This window comes from Ochotona curzoniae, unplaced genomic scaffold (assembly GCF_017591425.1).
Source record: "Ochotona curzoniae isolate NIBS_2020 unplaced genomic scaffold, NIBS_Ocur_1.0 contig_66, whole genome shotgun sequence".
In the NCBI taxonomy this organism is placed as follows: domain Eukaryota; kingdom Metazoa; phylum Chordata; class Mammalia; order Lagomorpha; family Ochotonidae; genus Ochotona; species Ochotona curzoniae.
The window spans coordinates 4,806,399-4,828,650 of NW_024466512.1; the positions used below are offsets into that span (position 1 = coordinate 4,806,399).

At 49.3% G+C, this 22,252-nt stretch overlaps 1 protein-coding gene across 1 annotated transcript in view; it reads right to left on the reverse strand.

Moving 5' to 3' along the window:
- ABRAXAS2 (abraxas 2, BRISC complex subunit) overlaps positions 1-22,252 on the reverse strand; it is a 35,336-nt gene that overhangs the window by 12,870 nt on the left and 214 nt on the right. Inside the window, exons 2-4 of the mRNA XM_040991957.1 lie at positions 16,674-16,764; positions 11,443-11,479; positions 9,221-9,287 (exon numbers count right to left, since the gene is read on the reverse strand). Coding sequence (XP_040847891.1) covers positions 9,221-9,287; positions 11,443-11,479; positions 16,674-16,764 — 195 coding nt within the window. The remainder of the gene's footprint in view (positions 1-9,220; positions 9,288-11,442; positions 11,480-16,673; positions 16,765-22,252) is intronic.

Here is a 22,252-nt window from a genome sequence, read left to right on the forward strand (position 1 = left end):
CCACTCTCTAACACTTAGGGCAGAAGTCATCATCTTTCCTCTATGCGGCGCTCAGCCGCGTGGCAGTCTCACAAGGACTCAATAATCATAGCAGGATCTCTCAGGAGGCGATTGAGTGGATAATAGTGTTTTTCAGTATTATTCCATTTGTACTTTCTGGGAAAGGAGGGAGCTATCCGCGTATGACTGATCTGACAGCAATACATTTTAATCATGCGTTTGTTTTATCAGAGAGGCCGAGCGCAGCTAGCATGATGACAAGCCCACGCACCATCTCACTCCGCAGACACGCGCAATGCTCTGGACTGGGCCCCGCTGCATCTCGCACGGGGCAGTGCAGACCCACTCCATGCGCCAATGCCTGCCACGCCAAGGGCACACACTGGCAGGCAGCTGGCAGCAGGAGCGGGCACTGCCACTCAACTCCAGACAGGTGCCCCGAGCACCTTAGCTGCTGCTCCAAAGGCACACCCAACAAGAAGTTTCCGTCAGATTCCCCCATCATTCTGATAAAGCAAGGAGGAAATGCCAAGTTAATTTGCATTGGCAATATCTAAAATTCCAGCTTTTAAAACCAAGAAACTGAGAATCTAGGTCACTGGGGCTGAAAAGCACATTTTGAACAACCATGCCTGGGTCATGATGAATTATAGGTATCTCGCCCTAAAATCTTATCTCTGTTGAAGTTGCATAGTCCATTTTTCAGACATTCTTCTCTACTCTCCTTGCTTGACATTCACGTACATTTTCCAGCCAAAGCAATTTCGCCAACCCCGGACACAGCATCATCTTCCGTCTGTGTCCCTTCTGCCCCGTGTCGATCTTGGGACGCCTGTGATGTTCACTGCTATCTATGGCAGAGCAGATGCTTCCAGAAGGCAGAAATGCCCCTTTGCATTACCTTTGTTTGGCCTAAGCCTAACGCCTGAAACCTGTGGAAACTTTACAAATATAATACAGATTCTTTCAGAGCAGTAATTTAGCCCATAATCATGCTGCAGTTGAGGGATTTTGACATAAAAAATACTAGTTTTTAGCTTAAGCCTTACTTTTTTTTTTTTTTAAAGATTTGTTTTATTTTTTATTGGAAAGGCGGATATACAGGGAGGAGAGACAGAGAGGAAGATCTTCCGTCCGATGATTCACTCCCCAAGTGAGTGCAACGGCCGATGCTATGCTGATCCGAAGTCAGGAGCCTCTTCCGGGTCTCCCACGTGGGTGCAGGGTCCCAAAGCTTTGGGATGTCCTTGACTGCTTTCCCGGGCCACAGGCAGGGAACTGGATGGGAAGTGGGGCCGCCGGGATTAGAACTGGTGCCCATATGGGAAACCGGGCGTGCAAGGCGAGGACCTTAACCACTGCGCCATCGTGCCAGGCCCAAGCCTTACTTTTTAAATGTACCTTTTTAGGTACAAACCACCTTTTAAGGTAAAATGTAATATTATGGGCCTGACGATGTGGCCTAGCAGCTAAAGTCCTCGCCTTGAATGCACCAGGATCCCATATGGGTGCCGGTTCTTATCCCAGCAGCTCCACTTCCCATCCAGCTCTCTGCTTGTGGCCTGGGAAAGCAGTCAAGGACAGCCCAAAGCTTTGGGACCCTGCACCCACGTGGGAGACCCGGAAGAATTCCTGGCTCCTGGCTTCGGATCGGCGCAGCACCAGCAGTTGCGCTCACTTGGGGAGTGAATCATTGCACGAAAGATTTTCCTCTCCTTTCTGTATATCTGACTTTGTAATAAAAATGAATAAATCTTTTTAAAAAATGTAATATTACACCTTCTTATATATGTGGAGGTACCTGTTGTGGGCTAAGGAGTTGATTAGTGCTTGTTAGCCTGGGCAGGAACAGGAACAGGAACGGGGCTTGTGGCTAAAAACACCTCGACTAATTGGACTAGCTGTATCCAATATCCTGCTAAATGAGGATGGGGGGAGTATATAAGGAGAGGTGAAGGAGCAATAAAGGGAGACTTCACAGAGACTTCCTCCATCACTGGTCTCCTGTCAGTGCTTCATCCCCAGACCTTCTCCCTGTCCACATTACTGGCTCTGATGGTCACAGCAGTATGGGGATCAAAATGATAACAAATGATAAAGATTTTTCTTTCTGAATTAAGAATATCATCTCTGTGTCTAATCTGGAAAGTTAGAGTTAAAAAAAAAATCCTTTGGTCCAAAACCTTGGGACGCTGCACCCGCATGGGAGACCAGAAAAGACTCCTGGCTCCTGGCTTCGGACTGGTGAAGCTCCACCGTTGTGGTCACTCAGGGAGTGAATTAACGGACGGAAGATCTTCCTCTCTGTATATTTTGACTTTCCAATAAAAAAATAAAATGAATCTTTGCAGAGTTCATTTTATGATTTTATGTACAGGGTCTAACAGGAACACAATGGAATATAAACCCTACTTCCTATCAGGGAAAATAAAGTATCCAAGTGTCACAATAAAATTCATATCTTTAATTACAAAAGGAAATAGTAACATCTGTTTTAAGACACTTGACCTCAGAAAGAGCCAAGTGAACAACATGAAACAACCCATGATGGTCTATTATTTATCAAAATAGTAAATTATACTTTAAGATCCCAAAATTATCTGCATTTCCCTAATTGCTAGAGAACCTGAGCATTTTTTCATGTGTCTATTTCATCATTTAGAAATTTTATCTGGGCCCTATGCAGTAGCTAGCAGCTAAAGTCCTGGCCTTGCACGCTCCGGGATTCCATATGAATGCCGGTTCATATCCCAATGGACCTGCCCCCCATCCAGCTCCCTGCTTGTGGCCTGGGAAAGCTGTCAAGGACATCCCAAAGCCTTGGGACCCTGCACCCATGTGGGAAACCCAGAAGAGGCTCCTGGCTTCGGATCGGCTCAGCTCCAGCCATTGCAGCCGCTTGCAGAGTGAATCAATGGACGAATCTTCCTCTCTGTATATCTGAAGTTCCAATAAAAAGAAAATAAATCTTTAGGACTTGGCACCATGCTCCCATGCCGGTGCACACTGGCTGGAAAGGTGGCAGGCATCCAGAGGGGCCTGAGACTCAGGCTTGGGTTGGGGGAAGGCTAGGGGCACAGCACCAGTGGGCATGTGGGACCCGGGAGCTCACTTCTAGGCAGGTGGAGCAAACCTGGGGATTTCCTTATGTGCTTGGTCCTGGGTTGGGCGGGTAGGGGGGAGACAGCCAAGGTCAGCATGCTGCCCTGCTGTGCTGGCAGACCAAGTGTGAGGAACCTCAAAGGGCCTGGATCTTGGGTGTGTGGAGGGTAAGGCACCAGGCCAGCACGTGCCAGGAGCTTGGGACCCTGGTGAGCAGCAGAGCACTGGACCAGGACACCACCCACCCACCGGGAGATGGCTGGGCTGGAGAACCCACGCACTCCTGAAGGACTGTAGATTGATAAGCAAAAGGAGCAAGAGATATGGGGTAGGGAAGACCGTCCAGGAGTATCTTGCACGTGAGGAATGACACCTGAGGAATTCCCAACAAGGCCACTGTACCTGCAGGTAAGTAAGTGGCCCGTTGGTTTGGAGGCAAGAGACCAAAAACCTTTGATGGGTCATACCGATGCCCAGGCAACATGGGAGACCTGAGCTGGGCTTGTTAGCATGGAAAATTGCTGACCACCACACGCCAGCCCACATGCAACCCAGGGTTGAAGGTCTGTCTGGCAGGGCTAGATCCCAGTACCTAAAAGTGTTAGATCAGGGGACGGGACACATTAGGCTGGGCCATGACCCCAACCAGCGTGCACGAAAACCAGGTCTGAGGGTAAATTCTATGGGGGATACATGGGACCAACCATATGGAATTATGAGTTCTGCTGGTTAGCTTAAGAGTTGGGATGGTGACGGGCTGAGCTAGGCGTGTCCATGGAACTTACCAACACTCACAGGTACTGGGGCTGGGAACAGGTGGGGCAGGTCAAGGCTGCAGCACCCGCAGGAGCACCCTAAAACAAGGCGTGGGGCAGGCCGAGCTGCAACATCCAACAGCTCATACAAAGACCGGAACGGATGGGTCAGACCATGCTGGGTAAGGGCCTAGCACCTGCTGGCATGCATGAGATCTGGGTCTGGGAGCAGATTGAGCAGGGGAACTTGAGAAACTCCCCTAGTGGGTCATAGCTCCCACTGGTGAACACATGATCCAGACCTGGATGTTGGGCAGGTAAGCTGGGCAGAGTAGCTCCATCCGTTGGCAAGCATGTGAGTTGGTTTTGGAAGCAGGCAGACTGGGTAGAACTGAGCAAAGCTTAGCCCGTTGGCAAGCACAGAAACCAGGATGGAGTAAAGGTCATGCCAGGCTAAGCTGTCACATCTACCAGACTGCACGAGCAAGGGACAGGAGCAGACTGAGCAGGGACATGTTGCAGCAGGGAACAGGCCTGGTTGGGAAGCTAAGCAGATGCCTTGGCTGGGTTGTGATTCCCACTGGTGAGCGCGGGGGCCTGAGTGGGGGCGTAGTCAGGTCTGGACATAGCTGCAGTGTCCTCAGCACAAGTGTGGGCTGGGTCTGGGCTGACTGGGCTTGACTCCAGCACCTACTGGCGCTTATGAGAACCAGGGTAGGTGTATGATGGGCTGGGCTAGGACTCTGCCCCTGCTGAGCCATGCATGAGCTATGTCTGGGTGTGCGCAAGAACCACAATAGGGAGCAGCCCAGAGCAGGCAAGGAATGGTACCACCAGTACACATTTGGCTCAGGTTGGGGGCAAGCCAGGATGGGCCAGTTCACATCACTTGCTGGCAAATCCGAGAGCCAGAATGGTGTGTGAGTCATGCCAGATCGTGCCGTAATACCAGTCAGTTCACATGAGGGCCTGTATTGGGGGCTGCATGGACTGGCTAAGCTGTAGCTACCACCAGTGTGAGCTGGGGCTGGGAGTGGGCCAGGCCAGGCTACAGCACCCACTGGCAAATGCCGAGGTGAGGCGGGCTGTGACAGACTGAGCTGCAGCATCCAACCAGCAAACGTGATACCTAGGGGGTGGGGGGGGGGGTGGACAGGGGCAAACCCGGTAGAGGGGCTGCATGAGGCTCTCCTGCTGGGCCACTACTCCCACTGGTGAGCATGAGAATTGGGATTGGGGGAAGATTAGGCAGGGCAGGGCTACAACACCTGTAGGCCTTGTGTGGGCTGGATCAAGGGAAAGCCAGGCTGGGTTGACTGTTCCTACTGGTGCATGCATAAATCAAAGTGGGCGTGAATTAGTTGGGCTTTGCTGCAGCACCAGTCAGCAGATGCTGGCACAGAAGGCAAACTGTCAGGCTAAACAGCAGAACCACTTGGAGAATGCAAGATCTGGGAGTGAGGCCTTTAGGGAAACAGGGGGCACCTCTCTGATGGACTGCAACTCCCACTGGTGAGCATGGAAACCAGAACTAGCGGCAGGCATAGCTAGACAAAGAGTGGCACCACGAGCACGTGTATGGGCTGAATATTAGGAATGGTTGGGTTGAACTAGGCGTCAATGCCCAATGATGTTTATAAGAGCTGAATGGGATGTGGGACAGACTGGACCAGTCTGCTGCACATACTGGCAAGCAAGGGAACCAGGGCATGGGGCGGGCCTGATGGGAATTATTGCAGGTCACTCTGACTAGGCTGCAGCTCCCAATTGTTTATATGCGGGCCAAGTCTGTGGTATGCAGGATCGGGCTAGGCTCTAATACCCATTAGTTTGTGTAGAAGACAGAGACGGAAACAGAACTGACCAGTACTCGTAACTACCAGTGCTGCATAGGCTGATTTGGGCAACAGACTGTGCCAGACCCTGCACTGCCATGCACACACAAGAATCAGGTCTGGGTGCACTTCAGATGAGGTTTCTTTGGGAGTTCTCCCAATTGAACCACTGGACTCAGAACTCCCAACCATGGAGAGAAGGGCAGGTTTCATGGTCTGACCGTGCTGTGCCTGTGTCAGAGCTGGGCCTCCTCAGTGACTTAGATGAAGCAGTGGACAGCATATCCAGAAGCACTCGGAGGATATGGCAGTACACTGGAGCCTGCAGAGGACACCTGGTGCCACAACAGAGGATGAAGGACAGAACAAATCGATCAACTACCCAGCCAAGTGTTGGCAGTGAGTCTCCTGGGCAAACGGATACTCCAAGGTAAACTATGTCAGCCAGTGGATTCTGGAGAGATTTCATCATGCTTGGAGAGCTGAGATTGGCAGCAATTCAGAACTGCTGAGCTATCGAAACCTCTTGAGCAGGACCCTCAGAGTGTGACCACATCGAGGAGCCTGGGATGGGTGGGAGGCTGGTGTGGCATCTGCCTTTATCTCCTCCAAATACAGGAAGGAATAAAGAGAATGTGAAAACAGTGGTCTCACCCACTTTTCTCTAGCCCTTGACCATTTGTGCCCTAATCAAATATGTAAAAATTATCAAAAATTAAATTAAAAAAAAACCTTGAAAAACAATCTTTTAAAAAAAGTGTCTGTCCATGTCCTTTGCCCATCCTGGATTGCCTGCTTTACTGTTGTTGAATTTCTGCAGTTCCTTGCAAACTCTGGATGTTAGTCTTACATCTGTTATGCAATTTGCAAATGTTTTCTCCCATTCTGCTGCCTTTATTGACCAGTTTTCCCTGTGGCACAGAAGCTTCTGAGCTCGATTTAGTCCCATCTGTCTACTGGCTTTAGCTGCATGCTATTTTGGGGTCTTCTCTCAGACTCTCTGCCTACGCCTATGTCTTGCACACTGTTCCCGATGCTTTCTTCTCGTAATCTGATGGTCCTGGGTCATTCGTTTAGATCCTTGATCCATTTAGAGTTGATTTTTTTTTTAAGATTTATTTATTTTTATTACAAAGTCAGATATACAGAGAAGAGGAGAGACAGAGAGGAAGATCTTCCATCCGATGATTCACTCCCCAAGTGAGCATAACGGCCAGTGCTATGCCAATCCAAAGCCAGGAACTTCTTCCGGGTCTCCCGCGTGGGTGCAGGGTCCCAAAGCTTTGGGCCATCCTCTACTGCTCCCCCAGGCCACAAGCAGGGAGCTGGATGGGAAGTGGAGCTGCTGGGATTAGAACCAGCGCCCATATGGGATCCTGGAGCGTTCAAGGTGAGGACTTTAGCCGCTAGGCCACGCCGCCCATAGAGTTGATTTTTATATAAGGTTTTGTTTCTTACTTCTGCAGGCATGTATCAATTTTACCAGCACCATTTGTTAGATCGTCCTTTCTCCCTGGATTAATTTTGGTTTGCTTTATCAAAAATTAGCCGGTTATAGATACGTGGCTTCACTTCCGGAATGTCCATTCAGCTTCACTAATTGAAAAAACCCTGCATGGTACAGTCTTGTTTTCTCCATTTATTTCAGCTATAGGGCACATGACGATTTAGAAAGTGAACTTTATCAAATACGGTGGGGCTATCAGTATAGCTCAGAAGTTGGAACGGTCACTTGTGATGCCAGACCTTATATGAACACTGGTTTGAGTTTCGGCTGTTCCACTTCCAATCCAGACTGAGCCTGCCACACGGGGGAGACCCTGGCTCCTGGCCTCTGCCCAGCCCAGCCCGTCAGCCAAACAGCAGAAGAAAGGTCTGTCTGTCTCTCTCTTTCTAACTCTGCCTTATAAAAAACATACCTTAAAAACTCAAAAGCTTCCCTCTTAAGTATCTTTACCAATTTACATTCTATGAACTAGGACTTTCTCAGTTTCCACCACCACCTTGCCAAACACTGTCATCAATTACTTAAATCTTTTTGCCAACCTGATGGGCAAAAGCAAAGTAGTCTGATGTTTTGATTTGTGCTTTCCGATTAAGGGAAGATGTCTTTTCATTTATTTCTTGGGCATTTGTGGATTTTTCTGTGCATCTTTTATTCATATCCTTTTTTCCATTTTTCTCACTTCAAATTTAGAAACCTGGGGTAGAGGTTTGGCCTGGTGAGGCAAAATTGTTACCCCATAGCACAGCCCTGGACGGTGCGTGGCGTGGCTCACAGAACTGGGTTCCGGCCACCTGTATGAAGATCTGGGTTGAGTTCGGTGCTCTTGGCTTTGGCCTCAGTGCAGCCCAGCTGCCGGAAACATTCGTGCTGGTTCTCTCTTGCTCTCTCTGCCTCTAAAATTAGATACAGATTTGACAGCTTCTTAAAGAAGACTTCCTGATACTCTGACATACAGAGTACGCTCTAGGTAACTGAACTCCAGAAGAATCTTTATGAAGCAGATTTCAGTGTTAGAAATTACAGTAGAGATTCACAACCTAAAATATGAAAGTTGCCCACAGACTTCAAGTGGCATATGGAGTTAAGGGATGGAATATTGGGAAGTTCCAGAACAAAAGTTCTTGGGAGCTACTCAGAGATCAGAGCTGGACCACGTAATGCCTGTGGCTGCTGGAACAGCCTGGCCCAGGTGGGCGGGCAGATGGGTTAGTGCCAGGAGCCACCGCCTCGCCACGTACCATAGAGTCATTTTTCCTTCCTTCTCATCCATCCTGGCACACTTCCTGGTCTTCCTTCTCGCGGGAAGTGCCCCCTAGTGGTACCAAGAAGGTCCTGCACATTAGAAAGGCACCTTGTCTTTGACAAGGTGAAATGTTTATTGGCACTTTTCAACTGATGGTTTAATCATCAATCTGTTTTCCTGGAATTAGTATCACAGAACAGTAAAGGCCACAGATGGCATAACCAACCAAGTGATAAAACTGATTATCAGACAAATGTGTAACAAAAAAGGTGGTCCATCTTCAATTTTGCTCCCTCTTGCCTACCATCTACAATGGGAGAGTATATTCAAATGCTGATAAATGATAAACATATGACCTTGTGCAAAACCATCTGTACCAACTCTGACTTGAAAGAGTAACATGCCCAAGAATGTTTCATTATCATTTGTTTTTCAGAAATATTTTTCCTTATTATAGAATCCATGTGTATTACATATTTACAAAACTTAGATTTTCAGTTAAAAGGTACGAAGACAAAAGCAGTCAATTACTCCCTTATTAACTTTGCAGATTAGAGTTCCCTTTGTCTTCTAATTCTTACATCATGAAATTATACTGTAACTAAGTTTTTTTCTAGTGATGAATTGTAAACATTGTCTTATTTCTGCGATCTACTTTGAAATCCACTTAACAAAACTAACAATACAAACATCAACTCTCACTTTACATTCGATTGAAGTTTGGAAGGTAATAAGAGAAATAATTTCTAAATCAGAATGGGCACCAATCCCAACATACCTTTCTCCGATCTTTAAGAATTCTGTCCAAACTCTCTTCATTAACTTTGCTTGCATAGTCATAAAAACTGTTTTGGGGGGAAAAATACCTTGTTAAAATTATAGTATTATGACAGGGGTGTGCTTAGCTGTCTGTGTAACCCTAATGAGGTATAATTGCAGGTCTTCCATAGGTAAAGGGAAGGAGGCCTCAGGCTTTAGGGACACAAACTATCTTTTGCACTCAAGAGATTGCTACATTCAAAAGGCATTACTTCCACACAGGGAGGTGCCGATACAAGTAATTACAAAATGTGTGATTTCAAATGTCTGAGACATCTTTTCTTTGTTTCTAAGTATCAATTGCTTATAAAAAAATGATACTGTAGCAGTTTATCTTCTGAGGAATGAAGGGAAATGAACACTTGTTGAATGAATGATTAGTGAGACGTTCAGCTGTAGGTCTCATGTTGTTTCATGCCATTCTTGCCCCAAAGCTGGGAAGTATTAGCTTAGCCCAACAATTCAAGAAGTTTTACCACCAATTCTGTAGCTAAAGATATATTGGGGTTAAGCAATATGGCCCGAATCAAATCACAGAGCCAGGTCTGACTAGCACCAAACCTGACCAGCTAACTTCCAAAAGACCAACGTGCTGGGGATCCACCCAGGGTGGCTGAGCACATCTAACACACACAGGCCTCTCCCCCATCACTGCTCTTCTCCCACCACCACAAGCCCAGGCCTTATAAGGCAGGAAAGAGTTCAAGGGAAGCAGGAATCAAAGATTCCAGCCATCGCCCCAGTTCGCCCACTGTACGGTTGGGACAAGGCACTTTACCCCGCTGGCCTCCATTTCCTTCTTTTGCATAACAAGGAGTTTGAAATAGACAGCTGATTCCTAAGGTTTCTGCTTTAAGAATTACCAGTCTACTTAAGACCAGTTCAGTGTGTGTACGCTCTGCCAGCGTCTTGAAGAATCCCAGGAAGGTTAAGGCGGGCATATCCATCCCAGTGCTGGGCTTTCGCTGTGGCACAAGCAGGCACTTGCAGAAGCCAGGACACATGAGTGGGCAGGGCCAATCAAAGGAACTGCCAGTAGTGGGCCTGGCTCCCAGCCTCTTCTCTCCCAGCTCCTCAAGAGGCCAGGCTCTCAGTGCCTCCTGGGGCTCCTCTTGCAGGCAGCCGTCCTGAAGGAAGGCAACATTGCAATAACCCAGGCAGGGGCCACATGTGCAGGAAGTGAATAGGACACACATCCACAGCGATTCTTGTGAGTGCAGAGGGGCTGGAAGTTTTGGCCAGATGACAAGAGACCAGTCAGGATGAGAGCTACAAAGAACCTAGCAGGCCCAGCTATGCAGGAGGACATGGCAACTGTGACCAGGCCGTGATGATCAAGGCACTGGATGGGAACTGGGGGGGGGGGGGGGCAGCACTGGATGGCAGGCACTGGATGAGAACTCGAGGGGAGGCAGCACTGGACAGTGGGTACTGGACAGGGACTGGGGGGCAGGGGCAACACTGGATGGGGACAGTGGGCACTGGATGGAGACGGGGGGAGCGCTGCATGGCAGGCACTGGACAGGACTCGAGGGGGGCAACGCTGCATGGCTGGCACTGAATGGGAACTGGGGGGGGGGCTGCACTGCACGGCGGGCACTGAACAGGGTCTCAGGGGGAAGGGGCAGCGCTGGATGGTGGGCACTGGACAGGGATCGGGGTGGCCAGGGGGAGGCAGCGCTGAACAGCGGTATTGGCCCAGCTTCTGGGAAGAAGTAAGGATTCGGCATCTCATCCACCAGAGCTGAAATCAGACCAGGCATCAGCTGGAAGGCTTGGGACTGAGAAAGCAGCCAAAGGGCCGGGTGGGGTTTGCTTGCCACCCGACTTCGTCTCCCTCCTCCGTCTCCCTCCTCACTTTCCCATCTGAATGTTTCTCCCACTTCTAAAATGGACCCAGTATACAGTAATTTAAACAAACGCAGGGAATGAGGAAAGCTCTGTCTTCCTCCTCATGATCAGCCTGAGGGGACACTTGTACTGTCACTCAGACACGGTCCACACCACTGCTACACTGCCAGGCATGCAGAGAACTCCACAAATACATGGGATCTAGGTGTCTTCAAGAGTACTTGACTTCTGTAGCCACGTGGCAGGGTTACCTATGCCAGACTGCAATCAACCAATCATTCAATCGATCTTGAAGAGAGACTAAGAGCTACAAAGAAGGAAGTGGCTTACCTAAAAAGTTTTGAACAAGGCTGATGGTTGTGGATTTCTGCAGATAGAAAGAAGAGACGTGTTTCAATTAATCGAGTAAGACACAGGCAACGATAAAACAGCTCCTGCTTTCCCCTGAACTACGACAACATGATGGCAGTTGTTGCCTGCACACCAGCAAAGTGGCCTTCCAAGGTGGACGCTCTCACACTCACTCTCGGAACCAAGCAGGCCAGAGAAGGAGTAGTTTCCATCTGCCCAGGTAGGATGCGTCCACAGTTGGCAGCATTCCTTCTGGAACATGCTGCTGTCCTGTGCCTAAGCGATCCTACCACTGCCTTGCAAGCACTGAGTCAGTGGTCAAAGCTGTGAGGACAGTGTTAGCCTGGGCTAACCCAACCCAGGCCTGGGATTCAGACCCGCAATTTGGGACATCTACTAACCCTTTCAAAGATGATTAGTAAACATTCATAAGGTAAATCCTAATGGACCCTGAAACCCAAAGAAGATGCAGAGGGAACACGTCTGCAGCCCAGCCAGCGGGCTTCCTGTCGGGCTTTCTTTGCCAGATCCCGAGCCGAGCCCAGTTCTGCTCAGCACATGCTCCTGCAGAGTCTACCACCTGCCGCATACAAAGCCACAGCTCACAGGTGCAGGCCTCACCTGCAGCTTCACCAAAATGCAACCACTGCGTGAAGGACACAAGGAAGGACGTGCCCATGAGCTTCTGACTGGGGATAATGCTGCCAGGATACACCTGCCAGTGCAACGTTCCACAGGGAAGAATGCTCATTTGCCTATCTACAGTTGTTGACAGGGCAAGGCAAATAAGAGACCCTCATCTGGACATACTGCCTGTTTTTTTTCCTCAAAAGATTTATTTATTTTTATTGAAAGTCAGATTTACAGAGAAGATACACAGAGAAAAATCTTCCATCTGTTGATTTCACTTCCCAAGTGGCCCCAAGAGCCAGAGCTGAGCCAATCCAAAGCCAAAAGGCAGGAGCCTGGAGCTTCTTCCAGGTCTCCCACGCAGGTGCAGGGTCCCAAGGCTTTAAGCCGTCCTTGACTGCTTTCCCAGGCCACAAGCAGGGAGCTGGAAGGGAAGTAGAGTGGCCAGGATATGAACTGGTGCCTATATGGGATCACAGCGCATGCAAGACAAGGACTTTAGCCACTGAGCTACTGCTCCTGGTCAGTGAGGTGAGGGTTTAGCATTGAACTATCACGCCACCCTGTATCTCCTTCAACACCCAGAAGTGACACAACTGGGGCTGGCTGCGTCGTGCAGCACCTTATACCGTCACCTGTGACACAGGTGTAACACATCAGCACGCTGGTGCAAGTCCTGGCCTGTGTACTTCCTCCTAAGGCACCTGGGACACAGCAGGTGACGGCCCAAGTGCTCGGGTCCCCACACCTACCCTGAGAGATGCAGCTTCCGGCTCCTGGCTTTGACCTGGCCACGCAAAGTGAATGGAAGACACCACTGTCCTCTCCTCTCAGTCTTCCCCTCCTCTCCACTTGTAAATTTCAGGTAAATATATCCTTTTTACAAATGACAGTTTGTCAGCATCACTATTTCAGACATATTCTCAGTAAGATGTGGAATATTTTTAACCATTAGTAGGAGTTCAGGGTAAAGAAAAATTCATCTACTGTAAAGCAAAGACTTTTGTTGAATGAAATCCCTAGTGGAGGCTCTTAACTTGGAACACACATCCTCCCTGCCCTCTGAGAACCCAGGTGTACAGTTCTGCTTAAAACAAATTAAATTCATACATATGCAAACAAGATGTCAACATTTTGTATGCGAAATAAGCATTCTCTACACAGGCCACCAAGGGCTGGCACTGTGCCATAACTGATTTAAGTCATAGCCTCCAACGCCAATGTCCATATGGGCACTGAGTTGAATCCTGAGTGCTCCACTTCCAATCCAGATTCCTGCCAATGCTTCTGGGAAGGCAGCAGGAGACGGCCCAATTCCTCGGCTGCCTGGTCCATGGTGGGAGACTGGAATGAAGCCCCTGGTTTCCACTTGGCCTAGCCCTGGCCATTGCGACCATTTGGGGGAGCGAACCAGCAAATGGAAGCTCTCTATCTCTCTCTCTCTCTGTTTCAAATCAATAAAAATCAATGCTTGTTAAAATCTCCTTCAATGGAAATAATAGTCTTACCCATTTTCCTGTAGCCCTTGAACCTTTTTGCCCTAGAGTAAGATAAAGGTGTTTGTGTGTGGATTGAGGTACTGTCAGAAAATAGTGAGTGTGAACCCTTTACTCAGACCTCTCACTCCAGAGGTCAAGTAGGAAACCTCCACGCTACAGCAGGGCATACTCCCATGGCACCTATCCCGACATCTGACCTTCCAACTCAGCTTACATTTTTTTTTAATTTTATTTTTATTGGAAAGGCGGATATACAGAGAAGAGAGACAGAGAGGAAGATCTTCCGTCCGATGATTCACTCCCCAAGTGAGCACAACAGCCGGTGCTATGCCAATCCGAAGCCAGGAGCCTCTTCCGGGTCTCCCACGCGGGTGCAGGGTCCCAAAGCTTTGGGATGTCCTTGACTGCTTTCCCGGGCCACAGGCAGGGAGGTGGATGGGAAGCGGGACTGCCGGGATGGAACCGGTGCCCATATGGGATCCCGGGTGTGCAAGGCGAGGACCTTAACCACTGCGTCACCGCGCCAGGCCCAGCTTACATTTTTTAATACCTACTTTTTTTTTTTTTTTAAAGAAATGTGTCCCAGTGGTAACAGCATGTTTAAAATAACACTAGTAAACACACTGTGAGATACACAGAGGTATTAAGTTAAACATTGTACATGGCGCCAGTACGTGTACCCACAGTGTCAGCAACCCACGAGTTCCAGTTTAACTCCTGGCTGTGACACTTCTGACCCAGCTCCCTGCTTGTGGCCTGGAAAAGCAGTGGAGGGTGCTGGTAAGTGTGAAGGCCAGAGTGGGGGCTGCTGTCTAGTCTGGACACAGCTGCAGTGTCCTCAGCACAAGTGTGGGCTGGGTCTGGGCCGACTGGGCTTGACTCCAGCACCTGGTACTCGTGAGAACCAGGGTAGGTGTAGGATGGGTTGGGCTAGGATTCTACCCCTGCTGAGCCATGCATGAGCTGTGTCTGGATATAGACCAGGCTAGGCTGGGCTGTAGTACCCAACAGTAAAAACTGGAATTGGTGAGAGCCAGTCAGGAAAAGGCCACTGTCCCTGTTAGAACAGGAGGTGGACTAAGTAGGGTTGGAACATGGACCCAACGGTGTGCACGAGATCTGGCATTGGGAAAGGTTGGGGAAGGATGGAGGAGCTTGGGGAACTTCTCTGTTGGGACACAGTCCCTGCAGGTGAGCACAAGAACCATAATAGGGAGCAGCCCAGAGCAGGTAGGGAACAGCAACCACCAGCCCACATTTGGCTCAGGTTGGGGGCAAGTCAGGCTGGGTCAGTTCACATCACCCGCTGGCAAATCCAAGCACCAGAATGGAGTGTGAGCTGGACCGGGTTGGGCCACAACACAAGCCAGTTCACATGAGGGCCAGGACTGGGGGCTGGCTGAGCTGGGCTGAGCTGTAGCCCCCACCAGAGTGAGCTGGAATTGGGGGTTGGCCGGGCCGGGCGAAGCTACAACACCCACAGGCAAATGCCAAGGTGAGGTGGACCATGCCACAGTGGCTTTTTTTAAGATTTATTTATTTTTATTGCAAAGTCAGATTTAAAGAGAAGAGAAGAGAAGAGAAGAGAAGAGAAGAGAAGAGAAGAAAAGAGAAGAGAAGAGAAGAGATCGTCCGTGCATTGATTCACTCCCCAAGTGGAGGCAACAGCTGGAGCTGAGCTGATCCAAAGCCAGGAGTTTCCTACAGGTCTCCCACACAGTTGCAGGGTCCCAAGGCTTTGGGCCATCCACTCCTGCTTTCCCAGGCCACAAGCAGGGAGCCAGAAGGGAAGTGGAGCAGCCAGAACATGAACCAGTGCCTATATGGGATCATGGCACTTGCCAGGTGAGCACTTAAACCACTAGGCTATCATGCTGGATCACTTTTGAAAACACAGGTACAAATAATGAGTAACTACACAAGAGCCCATGAAACCAAGCTCTGTTCAGATTTTAAAGAGTTCAGCAACATAAAAAGCAAAACCCCTCAACAAAAGATGAACAGGACACTACATACATCCCGGGTTTTTGCTTGGCCGGCGGACACAGTGATAAGGGGTTATGGGGTTTTTTCCTCTTGGGAGATAGTTTACTTTTCTCAGTCCTAATCCCATGTGAGTCCTCACTTTTGTGCCCAATCCACGCAGCAGAAGGCTGTCAGCAGAGGCTGGAGTAACTGAAGAGTTGGTCCCAACATGATCTAATCTTCCAACAGGAAACTGTTCCCCTTCTTTCCTTCTGTACTCAGTAGGGGGACAGAAACCGACTCCCAGTATTCCTTGCTCTGCTCTGCCCACTGACTCTAAGTTCACCTTCCGCCTGATGTCTTCCCTGGCCTCCTCAGAGTGGCTTTTCTCCACCCTGGCACTCGCTGGGATTTTCTGGTCCTTTCTCTCAGTGCTTCTCTTGCACTGTCCGGCCTTTCTGCATAGCTGCTGTATGCCCACCTGCAGCTCTGACGGAAACATGCCTTTGGGCATCCCTCTCTCGGCCTGGCACCTGGAAGCTCTGCTGTAACTGTCTGCTGCACAAAGAAACAGCCTCTGCCTTGTCCGGAGTGTCAGGTGCTCTGTGATCTGCCAAGGGGAACCAGGAAGGGTTATGACCCACACTGACCAAAGGAGAGTGGCTGCGTCCGTAACCTGTCCCTGCTAGCTGAGAGGCCCCCTGCAAGCGAGAGGCTCAGCCCTCAGCAAGTACCTCAGGCAAACATCTGCGAACAGCACTGCCTGACTCCTGCAGGCAGGATGGGCCAGACCATCTATCTATGTGACCACAAAGTGACACTGGTAACTGGGAGAGCAAAATATACAAAGCTCAGTTCACCGTGGCTCTGACAAGACCATCAAGTAGTCACTTGGTGAGTCAGAAGAAGGCAGACCAACTGATGGGACAGGGCTCGCTTTCTAGAACAGCTAATCGTGCAGTTAGGTTTACACGGACTTAAAAAAATTCCCATAATTCATTAGCGCAGATCATCTTATCTAAGTACTTCTAATCCTTCACAAATACTCAAGTACCAAAGAACAAAACAAATAGCAGGTGCAGACACGGAAAGGTGCCTCCTGAGGTAACAACTTACCGATTATCTGCAGAAATTCTGTGTTGCTCATCTGAGAGTCACTGATGCTGAAGGTTTCCTCTTGCCTCACCTCTCCCAGCAAAAACCCTTCCTGAGAGTAAAACAGCCGCAGATTATATACAATTTTACTGAAAATAGGAAGACACTGAGAACATGCAAGATTTTATGATAATTCTAACAATAACCCATGTAAGCTTTTCAGTGTAAACAAACAAGCAGACCAAGGAGTCCAAGGCGTATTATCAACTGGATCACTCCACAAAAGGATTCCGTAACAAGAAAAATATGATCCTGATTCCACCAAGACGTTAGGCCTGGATGGAGTTTCGAGGCGACTTCCTCTTCTCAGTGCTGCGAAGTCTCACAGCCAGTGTCTGAGTGCTCACCTCGGCAGCGCTGTCTGCGACGAGCCCGGCACGGCTCCTGCACGGGGCTGACATGGATTCACACAGCCTTCCAGATTTGTTGTATGCGTGACATAAGCTACATTTATTATTTTTACATAAGCTTTAAAAATGCTCAAAAAGCACAAGTATCTATGCCAAAGTTGCTTTCTTTTTTAAGATTTATTTATTTTTATTGCAAAGTCATCTGACTTTGGAGCGAGGAGGAAAGACAGAGAGGAAGATCTTCTGTCCGATGATTTACTCCTCAAGTGACCTCAACAGCCGGTGCTGCGTCGATCCGAAGCTGGGAGCAAGGAACTTCCTCTGGGTCTCCCACGCGGGTGCAGGGTCCCAAAGCTCTGGGCCATCTGACTGCTTTCCCAGGCCACAAGCAGGGAGCTGGATGGAAAGTAGAGCTGCCAAGATTAGAACTGGCACCCACGTGGGATCCCAGCACGTGCAAGGAAGGACTTTAACCACTTCACTATCACGCTGGGCCCAAATAAATAAATTTTTATTTTTAAAAAAATGAGGAATTCAAGAACAGATCTTATACCATTTTATGCTATCCATACACATGTTGTTCCTTAATAAATGCAGAGGCTCCATGCTGAAGACCCGGAGTTACTAGCACACTGCCTAGGGCCGGAGTGCTGGCTCCACATCCAGCCCGTGTGGGGACTCTGTCCTGCAAGCCTACCCAGTTACAAGGCTGTCCCTGCCCTGCCCTGGCCTCCTCACACAGCAGCTTGTCAGAGACGCCTCACCTGATGGAAACGGCAGCTGCCAGGCACTCAGCAGGAACTATGCCCTCCCTCTACATTGTTTTTTTCTCTTAGTCCCCAAACTCCAGACCCGATATATAGTATAGCCCTCAATAAATACTGTTTCAAAATAAAGAAAAAAAGAATGCTTGTTCAAAAATGTGTTGCAATAATGCCCCTGCCCTTCTATTACAAATGCTTCTAGGGTGAACATCTGGTGGGAGGCTGGCATCCGGGATCATGAGACTGGTCTGAGTCCCAGCTCTGCCAGCTAACGGGCACCCAAGAAACTGTACCTAACAGCTCCGGCTGTCCCTGCAAGGAGGACGGAATTCTGGGCAGCCTACTGTGCTCACCCAGCCTTGCTCGTCCCAGGCATTTGGGGGTGTGAATCGGTGGATGAAGATTCTCTGATTCCATTTCTCTGCCTTTCAAATAAAATGAAAATTAATAAAACAAAGATTCCAAAATCTGCAAGGATGGGGAGAGGCAGGAGGCTATCTCACAACTCGGCTCCTGTGCTCGATTTGTCTAAAATCCCAAATCCTCACTACAGGTCATTTCCCAAAGCAGTAACACAGAGATTAAAGAAAAAACTCTGAGTCCCAGAGGTGTGCAAGCTGAGCAGCCTGTGAAACTCTAACTAAATAAACTTGTTTTAGCCTCTGAAAGACTTTCCATGATGAGTTCTCATTACAAAAGGCCTGTTTTGTAACACGCAGAAAAAAGTTATTAAACTGAAAAAACAATTTAATATTCCCATAGAGCGGTAGACCCCAAGAACATGCCTACAGACTCCCAGTGTTCCGTAGCCTAGGACGGCCAGATTTAGCAGCACAAAAAAAAAGGAAATAGAACACCTAGTTCAATCTACATTTCACATACATGACAATTTATATTGTTTGAGAAATATACTTACACTGACACAAAAAATTTGCTATCTCTCTAAAATCCAAACTCAAAGTCCTGTATTTCACCTGGCAACATCCTAAAATACTCCTTGGCTTGAGAAACAATGAAATAGTCACAAGCCACTCTAAAGCCAAGTACAAAGTGACTATTTATTAACCCGTGTGGCTGACTGGGAGCAGTTAGACAGGCTATAATGTCTGTCCAACCAGCACTCCCGCCGCGCCGCCGTATGGTATCAACACGGAGAATGGCTTTTACTTTACAATATCAAATTTCCATGTACAGTAAGCTTCTAAGACTAAGCAGTTGCCTGTTGAAAAAATTTTCTACTAACTAGAGATGCTCCTATTGCTTACACTGTTTTTTTTTTTAACCTAATTCAAGAAATATTAAGGGCATGGATACCTCCTGAAATAATATTTACCTCTATTTCTTAGACTGGAATTATTTCACAAAGTGCCTGAGTTACATGAAATTCAGACCTCAATGTCTAAAATGTTGGTAGAACACACTCTCACTGACCACCTGTGGCTACTTGCCCTCCTCGCAACAGCAGAGATGAACAGCTGCCTCACAGACCATCTGGCTCACACCACCCAAAACACAGACACACTAGCTCTCTATAGCAAATATGCCCATCCTCCGTGCTCAACAATGATTACTGGTTTAACATTAATTTCTTGCCTGAACAAAACAAGTATGTACTGTTAAGCCGAGCAGAAGCAACTCCTGAGGGAGCTGTGTGCATCAAAGGACAAGGAACACCTGGTGACCTTGGAGTCCGGTGCTAGCTCTCCTTCCTGCCTCCTTCTGGCCACCAACAGAAGAGGGCTTCACTAGCCTGGATCCGAGGTCAAGCAGACACTGTCATCCAGAAACGTGTCCAGTGCCGAGTCTGCACAGACCAACACCTATCATGATGACACGCCATGGTCACAAGCATGCACAAACTGAGGAGCTGCTGGCTTCCCCCATCCCCCACCTGAGAAGTAGAAAAGCCCAGTACCACACACCCTGGGCAGCCATTTCCCTCCGCCACGTGGAAGTGGCCCCGGGCTATCTCCCCCCAGGGAGCAGACACACACACTCTCTCCCTCTTTCAATCTCACTCCACCCCAAAAGCCCTAGGCTTGACTTCCTTGGCCCACTGTCGGTGCCAGATGAGTGAACCTCACCCGGGAGTGCTCCCAGTAAAGTTTGCTTTGAGCTGAACTGTACTCTGTTGGTTACCTAGTTCTGAACCTGAACTCGAGCCTGACACATACTACAAAATTAAATTACTGATTTTTCAACTTTAAAATTATTTTCAAATATTCTTTATCTGTAAACGTGGTATGGTTAATGCAAGCAGCCATGATGATATAAAGCTATTGGCACTGCTGAAAATCTACATCAAGTCCACCACTGTATCTAGAATAGGGCAGGAATTAAGGAGCCAATGCTTAATAACAACCCAGTCTAAGCAATATGGCCATCTCATTTCACTTTCTAGAAAAAAAACACTCCTTTCTCAGAGTCGGTGTTATGGCTCAGTAGGTTAAGCTGCCTTTTACAGCTTCCCATACCAGGGCCAGTGTGTGTCCTGGCTGCTCTGCTTCTGGTCCAGCTCCCTGCTAATGCACCTGGGAAGACAGCAGAAAACAGCTCACTTCCTGGGCCCCTGCCACTCATGTGGGTGACCCACGTGGAGATCCAAGTTCCTGGTACTGATCCGGCCTAGCCCTGGCCACTGGGGAATGAAGCAGCAGATCTCTGCCCCTCCCTCTCTCTATATATAACTCTTTCAAACAAACAAACAAAACTATTCGTTTTTCAACAGGTAGCTGCCTGTTCTCGTAATAATCTTGCTTTAAGCCTCAACAGTCCTGGGCTAAGCGAGAGCGACAGGCAGCATCCCTGAGCTCGCGGTCACTAGCGCATGGGCAGCAGGGGCCTCCCAAACCACCCACATGTGGGACGGCACTGCACTGCCGAGCAGCTGGCAGCACTGCCCAAGGCAGTGTCCACTGTCGCCCCAGGAGAAGCAAAGGCTATCCACAGGCCTTCCGTGAACTGCTACTAACAACACCAGGCAGAGAAAAGGGACAGCAACTCATTCCCACTCCCCTCTCTGTGAAGTCAGCTTTTATTCGTGGACACTCAACACTGCTGATCACATCCCATTCATTCTTCCTGCTGCTTTGCTTCCTGAAGACAGCCACAGAAAGAAAATCCCAAAGGTTCCTTGAATGGCTTTTAATCCAGCCCCTAGACAACCGCCCCATTTGGTGGGGGAGGTAATGATCTCCCCTTTTCGGCCCAACACAGTGGCCTAGCGGTTAAAGTCCTCGCCTTGAACATGCCAGGATCACATATGGGCACCGGTTCTAATCCCAGTGGCCCCGCTTTCCATCCAGCTCCCTGCCTGTGGCCTGGGAAAGCAGTCGAGGACGGCCCAAGGCTTTGGGACCCTGCAGCCACATGGGAGACCCAGAGGAAGTTTCTGGCTTCGGATTGGCTAAGCTCCAGCCGTTGGGGTCACTTCAGGAGTGAACCATTGGGCAGAAGATCTTTCTCTCTGTCTCTCCTCCTCTCTGTATATCTGTCTTTCCAATAAAAATAAATAAATCTAAAAAACAAAACAAAAAAAGAACCCCCTTTTCAAGCTACACGACGACCTGAGGTTACCAACTTCCAGAGGGAGGCCAGTGGCACTAAAAGACAACTGATGAAGACACTGCTTCCGGCCAGGGCTTCAGGCTTACATCACTCTCATCGCTCTCCCGTTGGCCTGTCAATTCTGTGGCTTTCCAACCTGGGTCAATGAGCTACATCCACAACCTCATAGACACAGGACCTTGCCTCCCTACACCCCCAACTTCACACACACCAAGAAACAGTGCTCCTACACCCATTCACGAACACGCGAAGACCCGGCGCCCTTACACCCAACTTCACGCACACGCCAAAGCCCCGCGACCCTAGATCCAACTTCACGCACACGCCAAAGCCTGGCGACCCTACATCCAACTTCACGCACACGCCAAAGCCCCGCGACCCTAGATCCAACTTCACGAACACGCCAAAGCCTGGCGACCCTACACCCACAACTTCACGGGCACGCCAAGACCCGGAGCCCCTACACCCACAACTTCATGGAGACAGAAGACCCCGCACCCAGCACGCCCCTCTGCACTCTCGATTTTCCATCGCGGCGCAGGAAACACGCCACGGCGTTTCGCAAGCACAGACGCAGACAGCCATGGCCTCCTTCTTCGCACCACACAAGACCCCTGGGGCCGGCGGGTGCCTCCTGATCCCCACCCCAGGCGCCCCTCAAAAAATATATAGCAACCAGAACTCTCGGGGAGGGGTGGACGCCCCGTGTCCATCCAGCGACTCCAGACACAGCGGATCCCCTGGACGGCAGACGGCTGTCCCAGGACGGCCGGGAAGGCGGCCAGGCCATCGGGGGACGGGCCTCCCCGCCGGGGGGAAGGCGCCCCGGGAGCCCCCGGGTCACCCAGCTCCGCCGGCC